At 39.2% G+C, this 23789-nt stretch overlaps 1 protein-coding gene across 2 annotated transcripts in view; it reads right to left on the reverse strand.

Moving 5' to 3' along the window:
* The window catches only part of LRP6 (LDL receptor related protein 6), a 129926-nt gene that overhangs the window by 60101 nt on the left and 46036 nt on the right, over positions 1-23789 (reverse strand). For both annotated transcript variants that reach the window (XM_054198657.1, XM_054198648.1), the window contains exons 3-5: positions 16282-16479; positions 2993-3189; positions 2112-2243 (exon numbers count right to left, since the gene is read on the reverse strand). In XM_054198657.1, coding sequence (XP_054054632.1) covers positions 2112-2243; positions 2993-3189; positions 16282-16479 — 527 coding nt within the window. The remainder of the gene's footprint in view (positions 1-2111; positions 2244-2992; positions 3190-16281; positions 16480-23789) is intronic.

The raw sequence follows: 23789 nt of genomic DNA on the forward strand, positions 1-23789 counted from the left end.
TCCAAGAAGTAGTAGTATGTAAGACTCACTGAGCTAAACAAACACAGACTCAGATTTTCTCCCCCCCTCACCACCCATTTTTCTTCTTGAAAAGGGAGGGTAAGAGTGTTTTGGAAAGACACATTAGAAGAATGGTGGTTAAAAATGCAACATTATACTGACAAGCACAAGATAAAGAAATGTTCTTATAGAAAGGTTTTTGCATACAGATGAACAACATGCTGTAGTAAATTGGTTAAAAAAGTTTCTGATAAAATGGGAGCTATATTTTGTGAGCCAAATATACTTCATGGCTGATTGGGAACATCCAATTTGGCTTCTCATGTGTTCAGGGAGCGGGAGAAAAGAGCAAATTATAAATTCTGAGACATAAGGAATGGCTGAAAAAGTGACCTGATGATTTTGAGTATCTCTGCCTTTTAATAAGGTTTTGGATTTTTTTTAATACCATTCCTCTACTCGCCTTTGGTAATTTAGTTTGATACATTAGAAGGGTGCCATTCAGCACAGGGCAGTTAAGCTGTGTGGTAGGTTGCCTCCATGAGGACATGGGACTGAACCCGAGCAGGGAAGCAGGAGCTTTTGTGGCACAATGACCCGTTCCTTGGAACGCAGCATGCAGGGAGCAAAAAGATACAGCCCCTCTTGCCTGAAGTCCATGGCCCTTTTCCTAACAACAGTAAGTCAAAGGGAAGCAAGCAACTCTCGATCTCTCCAGGGCTTGTTCCAACTGTCATCCTTAGTCCTTCAGCCTCTGCTGCCTTACCTTTCTACCTCTGCTTGGCAAGTGACCAAACCTTCACCGCTCCCTGTCCCTCACATGGACTTTTTGTGCAGCCCTGCTTTTGGAAACATGCCTGTATTGGGTAACAACCGTTTTACCTATCTGCTGCCACAAAGGAGTTTATCTGTGCTTACCAAGTATTTTTCAAAAAGCACATGAATTTGTGTCACATTCTGACCAAATATGACCAACCCATAGCAGTATTATTAAAGCTTGTTCGTTGTACTGACAGAAATGGAAGAAAAACATCTCGTGCATGTATTGTTAAATTCTTACAAACAATCCTGCAAGGCTAAACTGGGAGCTGCTTTTGAGTTTTTCACATAAAAGCAGCAATTTATTTTAACAAGGTTCACACAGTCACAAATAGCCACACAAAAATAATCAGCACAGAGCATGAAATAGCATGAAATTAAAGAAAATGCTGAACAGTAGCTGACAAGCCTGGAAGAATTTTTAAAATATAAAATGACAATTTAACAAAAATTCTTTCCGTATACATTTTATTTCACCTGTTTACAGTAAGTGCTACTGTATCTTTCTGTTTCTTCCTCCATTAACCTTTGTCATAGGAGATGATCTGCATAAAAGATGGTTGGTTATGAGCAAACTAATTATCTCCCAGTGTTTATTTTGATACTGCTAAAGTACTACAGCAACCACAGCACAATGTCACAAGACCTATACTTACAAAATGTAACAATTAAAAATCATACACGTTAGCCCACAATGAGATGCTAAAAGTAGTTTGGGTGAGCGCTTGCAGCCCTGTCTCGATCGTGTCTTGAGTTTTAAGGCTGAAACACTTTCAACACCTCTAAAAACATGCCATGTTTTCAGTTCTTCTATACAGATGTAGGTACCTAACTTTATGCATGTGAACTGAAAGAGATTCCAGGTGTATGCGTGTATAATAAACGGACATCAGATCTTAAAAAAAAGAAAAACAATTGTGTTTATTGTACAATCCTATTAGCCAAGTACTAATTCATGAACAATGTTAGAAACATTTTAGGGACAACAGAGGAGGTAGGTATCATTTTTTCTAAGAAAAGGGAACAACAGACCCCCCCAAAACCTAGTGACAGAGACAGAACTGCAATCTAAATTTTGTAACTGGAAGTAACCTGCTCTTCAGACATGAGACTCACACGTTTTTTGAAAAGTAGAAGGCGTTTTCCAATCACTTTTCTCTGTGCTGCAAAAGCATGCACGATTTCACTGTTTGCCACCCCTAATATGCATTATAGTGAAGCTGGAAGAACCCCTTTCCCTCCAAAAACTACTCTGTGCTTAATCTAAAAGGATTTTTAAAAACAAAGCCTACCATCTTTGCAGGTCTTTCCATTCTCAAGAAGTTTCACACCAGTGGGACATGCACACTGATAAGAGGGCTTGGTAGGAGACATCAAACACAAGTGGGAGCAGCCACCATTATTAATTCCACATGGGTTTGTAGCTGTTAAACATAAATCACACAGATTAATGCGTCTGATAACGAATGACCTCATCTCATGCGTTAAGACACATACAGCATTTGAGTGGTAGAATCGGTGGCAGCAACACAGATTAAAGAAGGAAATGATAAACACAGAACAAGGAAAAATTAATTCCAAGTGTTGAGTTGTGGGGTATTTATGGTACCAAAATGCACGGATGTTGAACGTTTCCTTTCTTGGGGAAGTAGCACTTAGCTCTAAACAAGAGCCTTGTTTCAGCTCTGCTCTTCTCATTTTGACAAACTATTCAGCATGTCAGTGCTGAATGTGTAGTAGGTTGTATATACAAAACCAAAATGCAAACAGTAAATTAACACAATGGTTAAGACACTGGTTATTACACAGAGCTAGTCTTGCTTAATATCATCTGCCAAATTAACACTACTTTCCATTCAGGAACTACTACTTGGAAAAAATAAAAATACTGTGTTGCCTAAAATTATGGCACATGAAACAGAAAAAAAAAAAAAATACAACAATAGGGTAAATCTGGCAGGCAGGAAAAAAAGCAAGAGATTTTTTTTTTTGCACTTAAAAAAAACACTGTAGAGAATATTTGATTTATCTTTGGGTCTTTTCCCAATCTCTGCATTGGAAAAATTGCATCATGACGCGAGTGAAGCCACCCACCGCCATACAGAAAGACTAATTAAGATTTTTGCAAATCAGTTCCAACTTGCAGTTAAAAAAAGAAAGCAAGACAGCTTACCATTTGGCTGCCTCTTTTGGCTGAAAGCATGGATATCCATGGGCGAGAAGATGTTGGAATGTATTTCACGCAGGTCCTCCCCGGAGTACTTGCTGCAGGCCAAGATTGAATGCGTGTTCCAGTCAGTCCAGTACAACGTGTCCCCAAACAGCGTCAAAGCAAAAGGATGTGGAAGGGAGCCTTTAACCACTGCTTGCCTAATAGAATACAGGGAAGAAAACGTATGCTCAAACACAATTCATGCTATGGTTTTGCTTGAACATAGCTTTTGTGAAAAGAATTTTACAGTGCAAGTACTGTTGATCAGAACTTTCTATTTATTTATGGAGAACAAGCATAGTGCACCCACTTCAGGGAATGATATGGGGGAACATCCAATTTCCAGGCTGCCTACTGATGCTGAGATGGCTAAGAGATACCAACTGAAATGCTTACTTAGGTTTGTGGCTATTTCTAGCACCCTTTCATCACTCAATACCTGTGAGGCTCTATGTCACCATGCGCAAGTGAGGAGAATGCCAGCTCATTTTATGCAAGTCTTACTGCTGCCTGCTGATATATGATGTCCATCATTTTCAGCCTCAGCAGATTTCAAACTGAGACAGCATTTGGTCAATTAGCAGTCCATCCATCTCTTCCAGTTTCGCTCTTTTGAACCATCAGAAAAAATACTCTAATAGCAAATAGCTTCACTATAAAGAAACCCGTAAAGTTACTTTTCATAATTCATTATTATGATAATTATTAAGCTATTGTTTTTATTATAAGCAATACCATTAAACAGAGTTCTACTGATCTTCTGCCATGGTAATGGTATCATTTCTGAGCAAACTGGGTCACTGCCTGTCTCCAGGTTCATAAACAAAATTAAAGAGTATACCCATATATTTTATGTATATATACACAAACACATGCTCATTAGCCATCACAAAAATGCAGCACAAACATTACTGAAGACAGTTTTTCCAGGTTCTTGTGATGTAGAAACTAATTATCTGTACCCAGGTTCCTCAGAACTGGAATTAAAGTACCTCATTTCTTACAGTTATTTTACTCAGAATCAGAGAAAAACTTAGGATGGAGAGGACCCTGGAGGTCATCTTGACCAACACCCTGCTCAAAGCAGGGCCATGCAAGTACCATTTACACAAGTGCTTGTTCCCACCTCCTTTCTTCTTAACTGTGTGGGTGCACAGGCGTTCCACGTACGCAAGCTCCCACTGAACAGTGGAGATCACCATCCCTCTCCCGGACTGAAAGCGTAAGGGATTGACACACAGCTCCACTACTCCTTCTATACAGGGTACACTATGAACACCAGTCTCCCAGTTTTCTTCTTGCAGGGAAGAGAGTCATTATCTGTATTTTGACTGAGAAACCCCCCCCACACTGTATGCATCACTTTTGCAAAGAAGTTGGTAACTGAAGTAGTTTAGTAGAGGACAAAATTACTCTTATTTTTCCAAGTATTTTCTGTTAAAATACAACAGAAGAGTATATTAAAGCAAGAAACTTGAAGGTGTCTTCTGCCAATGATTCTGAATAACAAGAGACTGCAGTCATTACTGCTTTTTCACCTTAGCTTCTGGAAAAAGATGCATTATCTTTAAAGCTTCTATTTTTTTCTGCTCCCAAGAAAAACACATACATTCCCTTACTTGTCAGTCTAGTGTTCCAATTCTACACCAAACAAAATTTTCTATTTCTTGATATTTTGCACTCGAAAGTAGGACATATTATCTTTTCTTTCTTATCTCTGTCTGGAGTCAGGTATATATTTGCTTCTAATTAAATGCACCAACTAAGCATCTTACAAGAGACTATTGTAATATAATTTACAGCTGAAACCTACCAGCCAAACAGTGAAGCCAGAATGACACAACATGCTCCTGTACCAAGAATAAAGGCATTCTAATTCTGTAAACATTTTTACCAACCCCACCCCCAAACCCTAAATGCCTTCAGATTTGAATAATTTTAGTTTATATCAGGCTTGGTGACTATCTAAGTCTTTATGACAAATTTATGACATTCGTCATATGGGACAGACACAATAAAAGTTCAAAGCTCTCACTATAACCAAACCTGCACCAAAGACAGCATTCCCATGCACAAGGGGAGATACATTTTTCTGAAGCATTCTGACTATCTTGCAATTCACTTAAAAGAACAACAAAAAAAACAAAAAAGAAGAAAAAAGAGGATTTTTAAATGCCATTATTACCCACCATTCCTGGTTGGAATAAATCTTCGAGTACAACAGGCACTGTTAAATGTGCCCAACTTTTGGACAACCATCTGTTCATATGACAATGCATAAGGTGAACTGTGACCCTTATTTAAACCAGCCCTTATCTGGAGAGGTTCAGGAGCACTTCATTTGACTGCACCATCAGCCATGGCCTTGAAGCAATTACTCTTAAACTTGTATAATTTTTCTCAGCGGATATGAGGTACCGTCACATAAAGATGGCTTTGGGCCCAAATACAACAGCATGTATTTCTTGCATCTCATTAAGGTGAGTATTACCAGTAACATGTACTCCATACCCCCTGTTTTCAACAACCATTACGAGGCAATAGCTCACTTCCAATCAGCAAAACCAGCAGAGCCTTTTTCCCCCATCTGGACATACTCCAAAGGCTGCAGCGTCAGCCTCATGGTGTGTGTCAGCACAGAAGCAGTGGCCAAGCTGCACTAAACGAGTCTCCATAGCCTAATGGGGGGGAGGGTGGGATGGAGAGCCAAGGTGCTAAAAAAAAGGAAAAGGAAGGGGTGAGGGAACAAGAAATGTCCTTCCGATGGCTGCCACGAAGCAGTTACACTTTAGCATGATCTGAGTTAGGAACTGCAGAGCTCTGGTTTTGGCAGGTGAGAAGAGGGGTCCTGACTTCTGCCTCTAGTAAATACACTCGGGTGAATAAAGGGGACCAGAAAGTCACCCGTAGCACTCAACTGCTGTGCACGGTTGACAGGAGTAGGTGCTTCCCACCTACAGGGTGTTTTACAAGTACTGATGCGGGGTCGGGGAGCAGTCAAGTCTCCACATTTCTGGCCTCTCTAATAAAGCCACCAACTTGGGTACCAGGTACGGTGCTGCAGGTTTAATTGGACTGACAAGACCCAACAGCAATTTGGCAGCAACTACCTTCAGTCTCTATATTATCAGCCCAGGCTTGATTGGAACACGCGATACGACAGCAAAAAGCACTACATCCTATTATCCTTCACTAAGCTCTTCAGTTCCGTCAAACTGCTGTACTCATTATCATTAGTTTCGTTAAAAAGAGACACTAGAGATGATGAGAAAGCGAGAGATGAGAATAAGGAGTAATGTTATTCGTTCAGCAGACTTCTCTAGGGCTTCAGCAACACGCAAATTGTCTACATATTAGACGGCTCTAACCACACTCTAACTATTAATCTTCCCCGTGCCAGGCAAATAATCACACAAATTTGGCTTAAAAATCTTGATGGCAATTGACATTTAAAACATCACCATCTCTGCTTTGTTTAATTGGTTGGGAAGGAAATGCAGAAGGGGAGAGTGGAGAAGGAAGGTGAGAAAAGAAAAAGAGGGAGAAAACAAGCAGTTTCCACAGAAATTAAGTTCCATCTGTGCTGTGTATCGTGATTTCCTAAATACAACTTTATAGTATCGTCATGGTAATCAGAGACACGATTACAGTAAAAACTTCTAATAGTAAAGAGCTTTCTACTGCCTGAAGAAAACATAGATCCAATTTAAATACATTTACCTGTGTTCTATTCTTATTCTGTTAAAGAGGCCTGTGAAATACTTTGTGAAGATAAAGAAAAAGGAAACAAATAACAAATAAAAGTTAAAGCAGGCATTACAAAAGGGGCTACTGAACTCTGAAATGGAATACATACATGAAAATTCATTGACAATCTATCCAGTTGTATACTAACAATGACAAAAAAAGCTCCTGCTTCAGGATAATATGCATTTCAGACAAAGACTAAACTTGCTTGACATAAAAAACAACAATAAAATAACCAAAAAAAGATCAACTTTGAATTCATATCCTTTATCACAACCAGGATTTCCTAAGTCTACCTTTATTTATTTCTTTTTCAACTAACACTAGCATTCAAATCCAAAGCTAGATTACAGCTATGAAATTTAGGAATTCCTCACACCAAAATAAAGCCACCCAAAATCAGGATAACACAAATTTAAAATATCATGAGAATTTTGATTTTTTTTTTTCCAGAAATTTAATAGATAATGCTTTACATTCAAGCATAATGGCATTTCTCCATAAAAAACACACAAGCACCTTCTATTCTCGCTGCATTAACAGTTCCCTAATTTAAAAAATTGATGAAAACACCTGCAGAAAACGTGGGGTACTTGAGACATCCTGGCCTGTACATCTCTGAACCATTAACATTCCAGCTTCACAGTATCTAAACTCCTTTCAGGTGACCTCTGAGGCTGCCTGCATTCAATCTCCAGGGCAGGGTGTAAGAATTTTCACATTTATGTTTCAATCCATTTTTCCATGTCCCTCTGGAGGATCTTGTACCTATTACCATCTCCTATGCTATCAGACAGCGGGAAAGAAAAAAAAAAAAAAATCTACTGTTGTATCAGTCTTTGCAATCCCATTTCAATAGGACTGGGAAAAAGATGAAAGTAATTCATTTTAATACTATATTCTCAATGCTAGAGAGTGAATATAAGAGATAGAACCGTATTAAAGCGCTCTTCTCATGCCTCTAAACACCACTCACCCAAAATAAGAAGGGCAAGTAAAGACAAATGATGAAAATGAAGGATTAAATCAACCAGCCAGTGAGACACAGTGCACATGGGCAGCCTGAGGATATGGTAGGACCTGGACGAGAGACCATGCTGAGCAGCTATGGGCAGGCTCACGGCAGTGACCTTTTCCACCAGTGGGACAAGGAAGTAGGACGTACATCCATAGCCTGAGACAGGGAGGATTAACCACCATCCCAAACGGGCTGTTCAGAAAGCACGGAAGTGCCCGATGTTTGCTTGGTCATTTACACTGATCTGAGATGCCTTAATTTCACAAGGAAAATCTGATTCTCCAACAGTAAGGTACAGTGAGTGACACAATTACACAGAAAATGTAAGTGAACTTACATAAGTATACATACGTTCACTGTGTTTTTTACCCAAAGATCTCTGTTTCTGTAACTTGAAGAATGAATGTGAATACCTGCTTTTTAGAATATCATAGATCATTGATCCGGGTAAATAAAGAAGGGTCAAATATTTCTAGTGTAGGTATACTTCCACCTTACTTGATAAATCATTTGGAACAGACTGATTCTACCTGCAAAATGAAGAAATTCATTAATGAGATACACTATGCAATCTCCATAATTAGTGGCTAAGAAAACTCGAGTTTTAAGCAGTGAAAAACTAGGACAGAAGCATAAAATGGAGTGACATTTAAGTTTTCATTTGAAGCTCATACTGAATATGACATGGCGATGATACTAAAATGAGCAGGTGCAGTGTTTGTACTGTTTGTTTGGCGAAAGCGTACACTACCCTTTTCTGCTGCATTTTCTTATACCAGCTTCATTCAGGAGGGATACACATCCTTGCTAGCATCTGGATGTGTGTTGGACATTAAATTTCTAATAAGGAAAAATGAGAGCTAACATTTCTTTCCAAGGGAATATTTCCATGTGACAAGACTTGCACCTTTCTTGGGATCTCTCCTTGGTGTTTTTATTCCTATCATGAGAAAAACCCTGTTTGGATGTGACCAAAGCAATACTGACATTGTAGTTATCAACAAACATAAGCAGCAGGAACTTATTGCTTGTTTTTATACAGCAAGACACTGTGTGAAGCATGCCTTAGTAGGCAACTTCATATACTCTGCCAAAATTTACCATATTGGCATCCAATGACAATATTAAAAGCTGGAAATTCATACCATCTAGAGGTAAAAGCTTTCTGATTAGTCTACATGTTGTTGAAAAAGTCTTTACAGGATGCTCATATCTGCGTTTGCTGGATTTTTAATTATTTTCCTTCTTATGCTATACCATTTTCAGTTAAAAATACCTGGGGGCTATACTCTTATCAGGCTTTTTTTTTTTTCCCCTTGGTATAAGCAAAACAAAACAGAAAGTTGTTATGCTACAATTACCATCACATCTTCCTTCATGAAGGATTAAAAATGTAAAGACCCGTCTTCTGAGCCTTGCTTTTGGTGATCATCATGTTAAAGAAAGCATGTAACAGATAGGCTCGCATGAAGCAAATTACAATATTTTACACAAAATGTTTCTCTCCATCTACAGATTACTTAATGCCTGAGCATTCAGGAAATCACAAGAATTACACATTTTCAACTTGTGACAATTGGAAACATTAGCAGGTGGCCAAAGCGCTTAGAGCACAAATCCTGCACACCATCAGATGAAGAAGCATGAAAGACCAACAGACAACTGTATAACACCACACTGAGGATGCCACAAGGAGGACAGGTAGCTCTCGTTCCCTCAGAAGCTTACATTCCAAAACATTTGCAAAAAGCAAACTTGGAAAACTAAGCTGCATTTTTACCATGAATGCTTGTTCAAATATTCCTATCACAATACAAGTCTGTCTCTAATTACCTGAGAAAGTAAAGAGGAAACATGACTTGTGGGATACAAGACTATCTTTTAAAAACAAAATATTTCTTCTTTTGCCACTTCTTTAAGCCAAGATTGCCACATGTTTCCAGAAAGTATATGTAACAAATAACAGGTCTAGAAATGACATTTCAAATCCCACCTTCTATGCAAGTCTGAAAAAGTCAATCAGAAGTAAAACCACAGTTGAGAAATGAAGTCATTCTGCAGGTCATTTTTCAGGCAAACACCATCGTCACAAGCAGTGTAGATGTAAGGCTTCTGCCAAGAGGGGAGGAGACTGGGAAGCCAGCAGGAAGACATGAGGGGTTTTAGAAGGTAGGTGCACCAGTAGATCCACTGACTGCAGAGTGGCCTGTGGTGCTTCCTAACTGAAGCTGCTCTTCCTTTGCCTTTTAGCAGGGCTGTGATCCTGGACTAAGTCTGCATTTACCATCTCAGGTCTTTGAAGCAGTATTGCTCTGTTGATCCACCTGGGTTAATCACCCTGTACTAATTATTTTTATTTAAAGTCAGAAATATGCAGAGACCTGTGACCTAGCATCTCTATCTATATACACAGTGCACGTGTATCACACACAGTCAACTAAGATGTTTTAAAGCTCCACCTTTCCAGCATTTTATTTCAGAAGGACCTTGGGGAAAAAACAAGAAATTCACCCTAGCTCTGTGTCCAAATAATCTAATTAATTCTGCTTTTGCAGGCTTCTCTAGAAATTTTAATTAGGGCAGTATTCCTCTTCTGCACTGGCCTGTAATGTGTTGGTGAGGTATTGAAACAGGGTTTTCACCATAGACTGATTCCTCGTCACTGCTTGAGGGTATTAAGCATTTTTTATCCCACAGAAATATACACAAACAGATACACAGAACACAAAATTTTATACCTTGCACGTAATGTCATATATTGTACACATTATATGCAAATAATGAAAAAGAAACTCTTCTAAATGCAGGGACACGGTATTTTTAGTGTTTCATCAAATCTGCAACTAATCATCTGGCAGACAGACATGAGCTGATGCTTGAAAACAGAAACTAGAAAAATCAATGCTCAAGTGCAAACTTACGACATTCACCTCCTCACAAGAGCTTCCCAGCTTTCTGACAGTTGCTGAAAGTATGTTTTCTTACAGTGGCCTCAAAACCCATCTCATTAGCACAAACACTTCCTGGGGGACCTTGTAAGTGCATTTCCCTTCAGCCAGTAACGTGTTAACTTATTAATTAGAACTGCTGCTGCAGGGTAAAGGAAGCGAAAATTAATTCAAGAGCTGCCTTAGCAGGCCAACCTATCTCGGTACTCTACTCACAGGAGAGCTGTCTGCAATTCAGTTTTGTTTAATTAGTCCCACAAAAAGCAACTGTTCGCTCTGATAAGAGCGGGGCGAGAGCTGCAAAAAACAAAACCATCTCTTCTATGCACCAATTTAATTTTTTAATTATTACATTCTGACATGAAAAACTGTTCGTTCCTTTCTCTCACTGGCAAACCAAGGGCATTAGTCATCAACTTCTGGGCTCTTCCTCTTTATTCTAATGAGCCCATCACCAGAGTAGCTGGGGCTAATAAGTCCCAGGGCTAGCAGGTAACGAATGATACATCATCCCTGCAAAATTTGCTGTAGAGGTTTTCTCATGAATTCACGACTCTGCCACATATTTACTGAGTGCTACTGCCAGCACTGTCATGCTGCTTGCTGGTTTTGACACAGAGGCTCACCAACTCCTGAAGGAGCCTACGTAGGTCCTGTCCAAAGAGGTGACCGAAGAAAAAAAATCAAGGTCATCTTTGTTTCTGCCCCTGCCTATTCCTCCCACCTGCCTACCGTACTCTTCCACTATCCAAACCCCTGCAAGCAAGCAGCAACGCGTCCATGCATATCAATATCCTTCTCTGACACATAAATCTTTAAATTTTAATTCTTGTGTAGTGTCAGGTGTAGAGACTTGATAGTCAGACTACAGGAATAAAAAGACAAAAAAGTTATGGATTTCTTACAGATTTAGAAATATGCCAAGAACGTTTCCCTTTCACTCATTCCAGATTTTAGACCACTGAGGTCTGAGCCTCAATACTTTAATACTGTCAGTGACACTAATTAAAATCTTTTCCTATTTACGTTGTATTCTCTCTCATCATCCAAACCACAAAAGTGGTTTTCTTGGAACTGTTTGAAATTCTTTTTTGATATAAAGATGTTAGTTCCCGCTAACTGTTTCTCACTTCCCCCAAAGCAATTAAAACTCATCTTGCTTTACACGAAGCTTTTACAATGACATTTATCTGCTATAGACTCTTTCCCACCTCATGTTATGCAACACTACAAAAACTTGAGACAGATAAAAATCTTTATTCATCTGCTTCCTTTGCTAAAATTTACCAAAACTATTCAGATCTAGAACATCTTATCTTTATGAAGCTGTATGTCATTCAATAACTCAATTGTTTTTTGCATTTCTTCAATAGTTTCAGCTTCCAGACACATATTTTCCCAGACAGGTTGACAGTAGGTAAAGCACCAGAAAAACTAGTAATGCTTTGCAACAGTAAAAGGAAAAAATAAAATCCATTTTAATCAAAAGAAATTTAGACAGCAACAAAAAAATTAAACTTACTTTCTAAATATAAAGCAGCAGTTAGAAGAATGGTCCAAATATCAAGAACAAATCACTAAAACTAGCAGTTTCTAAATAAGCCAAAAAGTCTGTTTTAAGTTAGATTATGCATTCAGCCATAATGATCTTGTCCTCCCCCATTCTTAACTCCTAAGGAAAATTACTCTAAAAGGTAGCCTTCTTAAAAGGGGACTTGAAAAGGTGGCAGTTGAAAAAAAGCTGACCTAATCACACAATGTCATCTTTTCACAGGAAGCGAGGCCATTTGATCATTCTAGGTGAGTCTGTTCAGTAGCCATCTCCTCCAACTCCATACCCAATGCACCTTGTATCTCTTGGACAACCACTCAGGAAAGCAGGGATCACAAAAAAAGAAAAAAATATTTTTACTTTTTACAAGTTTTCCTTTACAAACTGATGGCCATGAAGATGCAAGCAACCCTAAACCCCCCACCCTGTATTTGAGCCACCTGACAAGAGGAGCAGCTGAAATAAGTTGCCTAGGAACACTCTGTCAAGCTGCCAGACCCAGCAAGAGTGCACAGGGGACACAGGCAGGAGGAAGGGATAATGCTGGGTGAAGGAATATAAGGAGCCATAGGTGCATTTGAGGGATGGCAAGAAGGAGGGAGAAAAAAGCAGGTTGTGTGTGTGCACAGGGCATAGGAACATACAGAGAGAAGCCAGAGGGACTGCTGCCAGGGTGGAGGGATAAGTAGAAACCCTTCTAACCCTAGATATTATTAGTTCTACTGTTCACAGGAAAACCTGGTTGCTTTTTCTTTTTTGGGGGGCATGGGGTTGACTACAAGAAAAATACTGACAGCTTTGTGGGTTTTGGGTTTGGTGGGTTTCCCCCCCCCACACACACACTTAAAAGGAAGATCTTGTTTTGTCTGCAGAATTAGAAATTGTCTTTTCTTTTTTAGTATTAGAAAAATCAGTTATTTAAAAAGATGAGTAAAATAATTAAGAGCCAAAATCCAGAATTACAGCTGCAAAATATCATATTGAGAAAGGTGAATTGCTGAATAACTGAAAGACAGTATTTAACAAAAAAGAATCACTTTAGACAGCCCCAGACGACCTTTTTTCTTAAAACAGGCAGAGGCTAAGAGGTCACAGCAGAGAAAAAAAAATACATAAAACCCCACTGTAGAACAGCTTAACTTCTGCAATTCTTTCCTCTTCCCCCACGCCCTCCCGATGATGTAATTGCAAAAGCAAAAAACAAAACAAAAATGCTTGAATGCAGATGTTGACTATTTTCTGAATCTTCAGAACTTTCTCACATGCCTTGGGAAAAACAGGTGCTGTTAGAAGCGCTGCGTGCTTCTGAGCACTTAAGGGAAGTCATATGTGCTTTCCTCTCTAGAGACAATTTCCCTTTCTCCCCCTCAAATGGTAACATATTAGCATAATACCATGAAATATTTCTGATACATTTCAGTACCAGTTTAAAAAATAAAACCAACAACTCTATTAGGCTGATTTTTTTTTTTGTTTTAATGAATATGTAAGAAAGAATTGGTAGATCTAAATTGCTTGTCTATACAGGTCTTTATTACAGGTTTCACCAATCCCAGAGAACCTATTCGGGAATGAGGTAACTGCTGGGACCCAGGTGACTTCACTTCTACGTCATGAAACAGCTGTTAGATTGCATCTCTGCAGACAGACAAGGTTGGTCTGCCCCTCACACCAAGAAAGATCAGCACCTTCGCAGCCTCATCTCTAGAATGAATCACTTCCAGTTTAGCCAAAGGCAGACCAGGGAATAAACACCATTAAAATAAAAACAGAATACCAAACCCAAGTATATTTGCAATGTTGTCCAACAGACCACCAGTAAGGGAAAAACTGCACAGAAGTCTGTATCAAAAGAAGATTGAAAATGCAGCAGTGACAGCACCAAACACCAAAGTAGCTCTGGAGCCAGAAAGACTGGGTAACACAGGGTGGCTTGTGCTCCGTGGAAAAAGCGTAATACAGATTTGGACAGTGGTGGTGTCGATTTTTGATCGGTGGACACTTTTCAAGCAATTAACATTTCAAAAATCATCTCTACATCCTGCCTCATTTTCCAGGGGATGCTATTGAAAGCAGTACCATTTAAGGCATCGGCAGATACATGCTCTCTTCCTAGAAGGGCGTCAGCCAGACTGCAGCAGTGTCTTGTTATACTAAGGCAGTCCTTTCCCTCTCATATAAATAGAGAAGCACAAAAAGGGGTGACTCAAGACTAAAACAAGCCACTAAATTATCCCATTGGACAAAGCCACCGAAGTGCATTTTAGGTGTGATCACAGTGGTAGTCATTTTGGAATGGTACTTTTCTTCTCACTGGCATTATTGTTTGGAGGGTGTGGTGGTTTTGGTTTTGCTTGTTTCTGTTACTCCTACAGCAACTGTGAGCATTTCATACTTGTGTGAGAAATCCACATTTGGACTGCAATTTTTCAGGTGGCAAGCTGTCACGTTGAGCCCCACGTGCGATTGCTTTCAGTCGAGACGACTCTTTTTGAAGTTCTGTTACACATCTGGTTTCATGATCTCTCTATTCTTATCACAGGAGATATACAACATTATAAATCATTTTTAACAGAGAAAAAGATTTTAGGGTATTCCAGTTAACCAGCACCAATTAAAAAAAAAAAAAAAAAAAAAAAAAAAGGACTCACGTTATTATTGTACATGACAATTCTTTTCCTTTTCTCTCCATTACCTGAAAACTTATGGAAGAGTCTTCCTTTTTTAAATAAAGTATCACTATGAAATATTTATCTCTTTTTTGGTAGTATTAAGTTTCCTTTCTTGTGAAATAACAGCAGATGAAGGACTACTTCAAAATAGATATCCATATCTCCATGCTTTGAATTAACAAAGCTAATTACAATATTATTATCACAATATTACAATATAAACCAAAGACACAAATATAAAACTGCATCCAAGTCTTGTTACCTTCTATAAACAAACACCATTACAAAAATACTGCATGAACTTTTGGTCACTTAACAAGCATAATTTAAGAAGAAAATGACATAACCTTTCAAACCAGTATTACACGAAACTATGAAATGCAAAATAATACCACAAGACAACACTGTTGTTGGTAATGAAACAGGATATGTTTCATGCATGCTGACTATGTTCCTACTCACAAGTCCACACAAAACACCAATCTTGTCAAGATGATTGATTTCTTGATGCCAGGTTAGCATTTGTGGTGAAAGAAGGGACAAGTCCCTAAGAGGTCAGAATGAAGGATATTTCATGTCTAGATAAACCAGCTAAAGCATCACAAAAATTTGCAAAGGATAATCTCAAAAAAAAAAATCCTATCTCTGTATGACACCTTGGGCACAAGCTGCAATTCATTTGTGTCTGCAAACAGCACTTGTCAAAGCTATCTCATTTAACAAAGAGGGTCATCACCCAAATTAGGGATAAACCCACATATACAAAGTACCAGTTATACCCTTAATTAAGAAGTAGCCATGACTGGATCAAAACTAATTACATCATCACTATAAAACTGTTGGAGGAGAACAGTAATTTTAGCATAGTTCTCTGTAAAGACTGTCTTCCACTAATTTCCCAACCCCTAGGGATCAATGCAACTGAAATGCTGGTATATGATGATCCATTTTTTTCAAATTATTTCCTGCATTTCAGAATATCACAGCAACAGAGCACAGAAGACCTATTGAAAAGGGACAATTTTGCTACACAGTCTTACACAATTAAGAATAGGATTCAAGTATTTCTTTATGGGACTGGTTTTGAGAAAAGACTTGAGTTACAGCATACCCCAGAGAAGCACACATTCGACTTCACTCTTGGAAAGGGGAGGATGGGAAAGGGTAAAAGTTTCTGATAGCATTAGTTTGCTTAAAATTTTGTGAGTGCCAACATAACAATTCCCTGCAACAGAGCTTATGATTCTATGTTGCTCAAGCAACATCTTCTAAGACAACCACTGCATTATATAGATCAAACAGAAACTTCTTACCTGTGACTTCCATCCAGATTTGATTTGTGGATGAAATTCAGTTTAGCATCTGCCCAATAAAGTTTCTGTTCCTCATAATCCAACGTCAGTCCATTTGGCCAATATATGTCTGTGTTGACTATAATGGAGCGGCTTGAACCATCCATCCCCGCACGTTCTATCTTTGGCACTTCTCCCCAGTCCGTCCAATACATGAACCTATAATTATTTTTAAAACAGAAAAGACAAAAAAAGAAAGCAATCACGTATAAATCTACAACTGGAACGTTGGATACAACTTTCAGTAAAGGCAAAGGTGCGCTCTGTTCTGCAGAGGCAGTGTCTGTGAAGCTCTGTTTATTGGGTAAGGCACACGTTCTATGAAAAACAACAGAACAAAGTTACTTTACAAAAAGCTAAAGAAAAACAACGCCAGACAACCCCACAGAACTGTGTCACCTTATACTTCCATATGTTCCTTTCTTTCCTGGGTCAAGTGAGAAAGTCGGGGATATCCAACTGATCTTGACAATAATCTCAGAATTCAACATTAAACAGCGAAGACATATTACAGACTATCATAAAAGTACAACAACCTCTTCAACATAGGCCAGAGCCCTGGAGGAAACAGAAAAAGAAGGTGTGTGTCCTTGTAGCGGACATGGCAGTTGCATGCAAGGCAGTGAAGTGGATTTGATGGAAGACCAATTCATGTCCTTTTTTGCAAGGGAAATTCAGAGACAGGCAGCTAAGTCAACATGTTTAGAAGCACGGTTTGCATGCAGTGACCAGGCAAGACACTCCATAAAGTCTTTTAAAACTGGGGAAGCAAGTAAATTCTGAGACATGTTAGCATATACTGGCACGTGTTTAAACATTATTTAGCAAGTTCTGGGGGGAGGGAAGCTACCTACTTAAGACTGAAGTGAAGGAAGGGAAACCACTTTATTATGGCTGGAGACTAGTGGGGGGTAAGAATATTTGTCCTTTCTCTGCAGGTGGTAAAAAATGTATTTACTTTTGTGGGTTGTTAACAGAATGCATAACTAAACAGTAGTAACATATAACATAAACAGATCAGACAAAGTGTATCCATGGTGCTTGCTCTGTTTTGTTGTTGCAGCTGGAACAGACAAGATGACTACTGTCCTAAATTGCTTCTCATAACCTCATGACATCTGCCAGCATACCTGCTCATATCTGTGCTCCCTAACCTGGCTCAGTCAAAACAATCCAGATTGGGAAAGATCTGAAGCCTTTAAACTAACCCAGATCATCACACAACCACAATATGTCACTGTATGGTGCCCACATGTGAAGAGGCCTGGCCACCCATCCTTTAAAGAAAAACAAATGTGCAACACATTTAAGAAACATTTGCAGATGAAGTTGTTCTTGGCAAAGAATTATTTTTTTTATTTTAAAAAGTCAGGAAATTCCATGTCATATTTTCCCCCTTAATTCATGTCTACAGCATGTTTGTTTTAATGCACAGCTATATCTGTGGACAGAAATGCAGCTGATTAACACAAATATTGCCCTATTCAGTCCCAAGTGAGTCATTCTTTACGGAGCAACGTGCCTGTCTTCAACATAGAGCACAAATATCTGAAAAGAACATGTGAGATTTCTGTAGGCATGAATGACTGCTAAACTGGTTTTCCATCAGGAAAAAGAAAAAAAAAATTCAGATAGGTAGCACAGTAGCAAGTCACCCGGTCAAGCTAAGCAATAAGAGAACTGTATACTCAAAAAAAAGAGAAGTTCAAAAAAGTCAGGCAGCATTTCACCAGCAAGCACATGTGAGAAAGAAGTGAGAAAAATAGAGATTCATGAAAACTTCTTTAAAAAGACCCTTCCTTGCCCCAGCTGTCAAGTCCTAGCCTTCCAAATAGCTCTTCAAGGTTAATAGGTTCCAAGGCCCTGGGCACCTTGCTAGACTGATTTTTCAGTCTGAAACAGCTCATTAGTTGGTGTACAGCCTCATCTTCTTCCCCATCTGCCTCTCACCTCTCATGCACGCTGCAATTACTCAAGCAAAAACAGGTAAGGGAAGTTTGGTAACAAAGAAAAGCCTTCCCGGACTTCACAAAACCAGCCCTATTTCATTTGTCAGACGAGCACGCATGCACACAGATCTGGCTTTAAGATTCAGTAACATTTCCAATCAGCTCCAATGACCTCTACTCAGCTTCTCCAATGTGTTTCAGGTTTTCTTCCCCGCTATCACCTGTTTGTTTTCCTCCACCTTGCTTGAAAGCCTTCGGGATTTAATGTCTCCATTAAAACTCTTTGGAACCAGCCATGCTCCAGCGGATGGCACCAAGGGCTGTGCTTCACTTGGGAAGCCAGGCTTTTCATCACTGCAGAAGAATGCAGGTTATAGCTTGATGACCATTGCTTCCAGTAACAGTAGCTTTTAAGCAACTTCTTGCAGATATTTTTGTTTCCAGTACAGGGCTTACACAGCCATAGAGGAAACTGGATTCAAGGAACAGGTCTGGGCTAAAAATCAACCATCAGTCTGAATGCATTCCAGTGCACAGCTCCATAAACACTTCCCACTTGCATGCAGGGTTCAGGTTCCTATAGCTGCCTCAACCAGCACAGGGGACAACAGCACTCACTTTCTTACTCAAAGTGCACTTAGGGCCTTTTCTGCAACAGCTGAGCAAGTACAGGGTATAAGCACTGATTATAAAAGCAGGAGGAGGTGGGAAGAACAGGGTAAAACAGCTGGAAGAAACACTCCCGTTGCAACCATACTTTAACTGTAACTGCTGCGGGGTGACAGAGACCTGGCTAGCAACGACGGTAGGCTGGGGGGGACAGACGGACACAGACACAACTATAAATTCCCATTACTGCAGAGAGATCTCTACAAATTTTTCTACAGAGATCTCAGATCCCTCTTCCAGGTAATAACAAGCTTTCACATATGTGTGCTGGCTCCTCCTTTCTGGAAGGCTTACAGATTCTTGTTTCATTATATAATGGCTGATAAGTAATCCATACGGAGACCATACAGAAAGGAAGACGTTACGACATACATACTTTTTGAACGATGATAAGCCAGTCATACAGACAAGGTAAGGGTCATTCTCCCTCCTCCCCAACGTCTTCAAACACGTTTAATTATTTCAATTTTACTTTTTAATAAATAACCAGCTATCACCAAAGCCCACAGGACAGAGCAAAATATTAACTGTAAAGTAATGTCTTGTGCTAAATTATGACATTCAGGTACCAACAGAAGACTACTGTTCCATTTGCCTCTCTTCTTACCTAGCTATATCTTGCAATAAAACATAAATCCAGGAAACAAGATTTTAATTCTAGCTCAGAAAAACAGAAAATAAAAATTTAAAATTAAAACCTATACTACCCTTTGAATTTTAAGGAAAAAAAAATTCCATATGCATGTAGCATGTTTACTGTACAGCCACAAAACTGGGCTCCATGCCGGGCAATCCCAGATCTATAAGATCCAAGAGGGCAATGAATATACAGACATGCGGCAACTGACTTCAGCAAGCCTGCTTGGGTCCAGAAATAGGAATGCTTTCTCATGCTTCTTAACTTTGGCTGATAGTACTGTTATTCCAGGCAGTTCCAGCACCAGGACAGGCTGGTACTAGAGCTCTGGACCCATACAGTTACTCCCTCCTTGCTGAAGGTCACCCCCACCACAGCCAGCAACGGGAGCTGTGAGCCCAGACCTCCCTGCTGTACTTTACATACTAGCTGCTTCATCCAAATTCAGCTTTTCAAGGAGTTTAAATCTAGTATGGACAAGCTATAGCGCAGCAACACAATCAAATGTAAAAACTGCAGAACTGAATAAAGGTACCCTATGCCTAGGGATTTTTAAACATACATGGTATACTTTCTTACGTAACAGGAGTACCAGACTTAGCAGGAAGACCTTTTATTTAGTATCAAATCAACCCACATAGAGTCAAATCTCATTTCAACCTAGTAAGAAATAATGCCACAGCTGATTGAAACTGATCCCATTAATCTAGTCTTCTTTTTCCTATTTAAATAATTAACCACAATATTTTTTAAAACTCTGGTTTTAATCAAATAACCTTAATATTTTGAACAGCTTCATTATTTTTCACCTGTTGTATTTTCTCCATACTGTTAAATGCCATGCTTGTCAGACTTTACTAGCAGACTCTGGAAATGGCTGTGAGCTGTTCAAAGTGTATTTCTATTTATCTAGGCTTGTAATTTTAATATTAAGTACCCATGTCAAGAAATGATACAGCACTTTCCCCCTTTAAGGAATTAAGGCTCACCAAGTATTTGAAATATACTTGTAGAAAAGAAGAAGGTTCTTAGATATCAGTACTTAGCTGGTATTTTGTTTGACCATGGCCCAGAATGTTGGTTTATCTTATAAGTTATACCATCTATAAAAATTATGAACACAGAGAGGAAGAGCTTTCGTGATTTTTTCCCTACAAATATTTTTCTATGCATCTTTAGAGTAAGTATTTTTTAATTTTTGCATCTTGCATAGGTAAGATGAACTGAGGCAATAAATCTTCCTCTTAAATGGCATGAGAAATCACTATGCATTGTACAGCTGTACCTCCACAGTTTTGATTTGTCCCAGATTAAAAGATTTTGCCATGGAAAAAGGAAAAAAAAAGGGAGGAAACAGTATTTCTTGGTTCCATTCTGTGCAATGAACAAATACAATAAATAACAGAGCTTCTTTTCTAAAAAGCTCATAAAGTCTGGGCACACTGATGGCAGAATATCCCACGTACATAGAAAAAAGCTTGCAGAGTACAAATGCGAAGATTAAATGCTATAATTTAGCAGTGGTTTCCAACAGTATGCACAGAGGGAGAGAAATTCATTGCCAGCACCCATCAGCTTTGCAACTTTCTGATCCGCACCGCTCCCCAACACTGATGCAGATTCTTTCAGCCCTACTATCCCGCACGACACTAGGCTCCTGCCAGGAGTGTCATTAAAACACCAGCCCCCATCGAGATGCATGCAACTGTTTCACTCATTGAACAGAGATACCCCACACGACACTTAGCTGATTTTAAGGCAGTTAATTGGGACATCTTACAGGGCAGGCAAACGTTTACCTTCCCGAACGTTATTCAGTGGGAAGAGCAGCTGCTTAATTCGGACAGCCAATTATTTGGTGAGGCCCTTCACAGTGAATGCTCCAACTTTGCAATTATGCTCATTTCAGCCCCCAAGAACCTCTGAGCTCTACAGGAACCCAAACAGCTGCCAAACTTCACAGCTTACAAAGGTTTCAGAAGTGCAGCAACCCCTGTGGAGCTCATCAGCTCTGCAAGTGGTCCTTGTGAAACGCAGCCTGCTCCAGCACTAGTAGGACTGGTACTCATCTAACAAAGAAATACAAAATTAAATGATAGGTGCTGAAGTAGTTCAGGAAAATTACACACAATAAATATGTGTTTGGATATCGAAAACAACTCTTGACTTAAGAAGAAGAAATGTTCGCAGCCGTTCAGGAGTTTAAAACAAGACATTCGAATCAAGTGAACCTTCAGGTATCCTTAGCAGAAACTTCCTGAGGCGGATTGACAGAGGGATGGAAACTGCAATCCAGAAGGACATAATAAATATCTAATGAAACAGAAAATGGATTTCCAAATAAGGGGACTAAAAGTACCACAGGAAGGTTTTAGTACAAAGTTTCTCAACTGATTGCAAAATTCAGGAAATATTTTCACTTCTCCAAGAGAAGCAAAAAATGCACATAGCAAATTAAGTATGGAGATAATACTTCATAAAAGAGAGGAAGAAAATATCCCTTTAGAATACAATCAAGACAAACGTGAGAGAAAAGATGTTCTTAGCTAGCTGAGAACTGTGCTCTTTTGCAATATCTTGTCTCTGTGAATAAGTAAGTGTGGACATCAGTTGAATATCATTTTCACAGTTGCTCTACAATAACTTATTTTGTTCAATGCACTCAAGACTATTTTTTGAGCAAATTAACTTACCCTATGCAGCTTTTCAGCTGCCTCTATAACATCACTTTTGCATGTACTAAGCGCAGCTATGTGGGGAATGGGTGTGAAGGAAGTAGTAAACTATTAACATCCTAACGCACTGAATTTCCTTGCCTCAAACTTACTGGTTTTAGGAGCCCAGGACTATCTGTCTTAAGCATTGCTAAATACACCGGACAAAGACAATCCAAGATTTTTTTCACTGAAAATCAAGCCTTTTTTATTATACTCTCCTCAAAAGCATCGGTGTGCCTAGCAAATGACTGAACAACCCAGATGCATTCAATAAGCAAGCACCAGTGGACCAAACGGCACTTTTTTAACTCGCCCCACCCCATCCCCTGAATCCTGGTGAAGACTGGAAGCCTGGCAGAACTCCACAGGTGCTTGCACCTCAGCTATTCCATTTCACAGCCCAGATTGGCAGCGTTCAAACCATCAAAACTAGACATGAGTCTCTCCAGTGCCTTTAACACAATGACCTGTAACAGAGACATCTCATACTGACACCCCTGCTAACAAAGCAGTAACCTTGTGCAGAAACAGAGGTTAGTAACGATGAACTGCTGCAGCCTCCATAGCCTATCTGTTAGGGATGCTAAAAGACTTCACTGACAAGAGGGAGAAATCAATGTGCAAAATTCCACATCTATGTAAGTCTACTATACACTAGAAAAAGGTCTACTGGAACACATATTTTATAAGGCACACAAATATTTTTCTCAGTGTACTCTATAGTCCCTCAAGACGAATAAGCTATCCTGGTGATAGTACTTTTATGCAAATGACTGCATTTATCCTAGGACATCAAGCAGTATACTAATTAGGCAAAGAACCACCTGTAACCAGCATGGCAATATAAGGATTTCCACTTTAGAGATGGCTTTAGTCTCCTATTCAGACCTTATCTAGCAGGAGAAAGAAGATTATCACCAGACCTTCCGTTTTCTTGGAATTAATTTCTAAAATAAAGGATAAATGTAAATATTCCAGTTTCGGAAAGAAGAAAACCTGCGATGAAGTGATGAGAAGCTGATGCTCTGTTTCTAGCTCAGTATCAACAACACAGTATAAAACTAGAATGAGATTCTGGAGATGTTTTTCACAAGACCTGAAAAAAGTACCTGAAGCAAAAACCCTGAAAGTCATTCATAACAAATCAACGTGGAAGCACAAACTTACACGATACTCTTAATTTCATAAACAGAAGCAAACAACTCAGTACACAAAAGCATCTCTCAGCTATCATGCCATATGTTTTCAGGTATTCTAGTTTAAAGAATATGCTGGGCAATCTGACAAGAAAAACACAGATAAGAGATTGTTTTTCATTTTTACCCAGAGGTTTCTGAGAGTCCATGGGAAGGAATATTTGACTTAACTATCAAACATACACTGATGCACTGCAGAGTCACATGCATACGGTTGTCCTTTCGGTCACAGATCCCAAGGAAAAAGAGAAGGAGGTTCATTAAAAAACAAGGAGCAGCTATTTTTGCTGAATACTCAACG

Source organism: Rissa tridactyla, chromosome 1 (assembly GCF_028500815.1).
Source record: "Rissa tridactyla isolate bRisTri1 chromosome 1, bRisTri1.patW.cur.20221130, whole genome shotgun sequence".
NCBI lineage: Eukaryota > Metazoa > Chordata > Aves > Charadriiformes > Laridae > Rissa > Rissa tridactyla.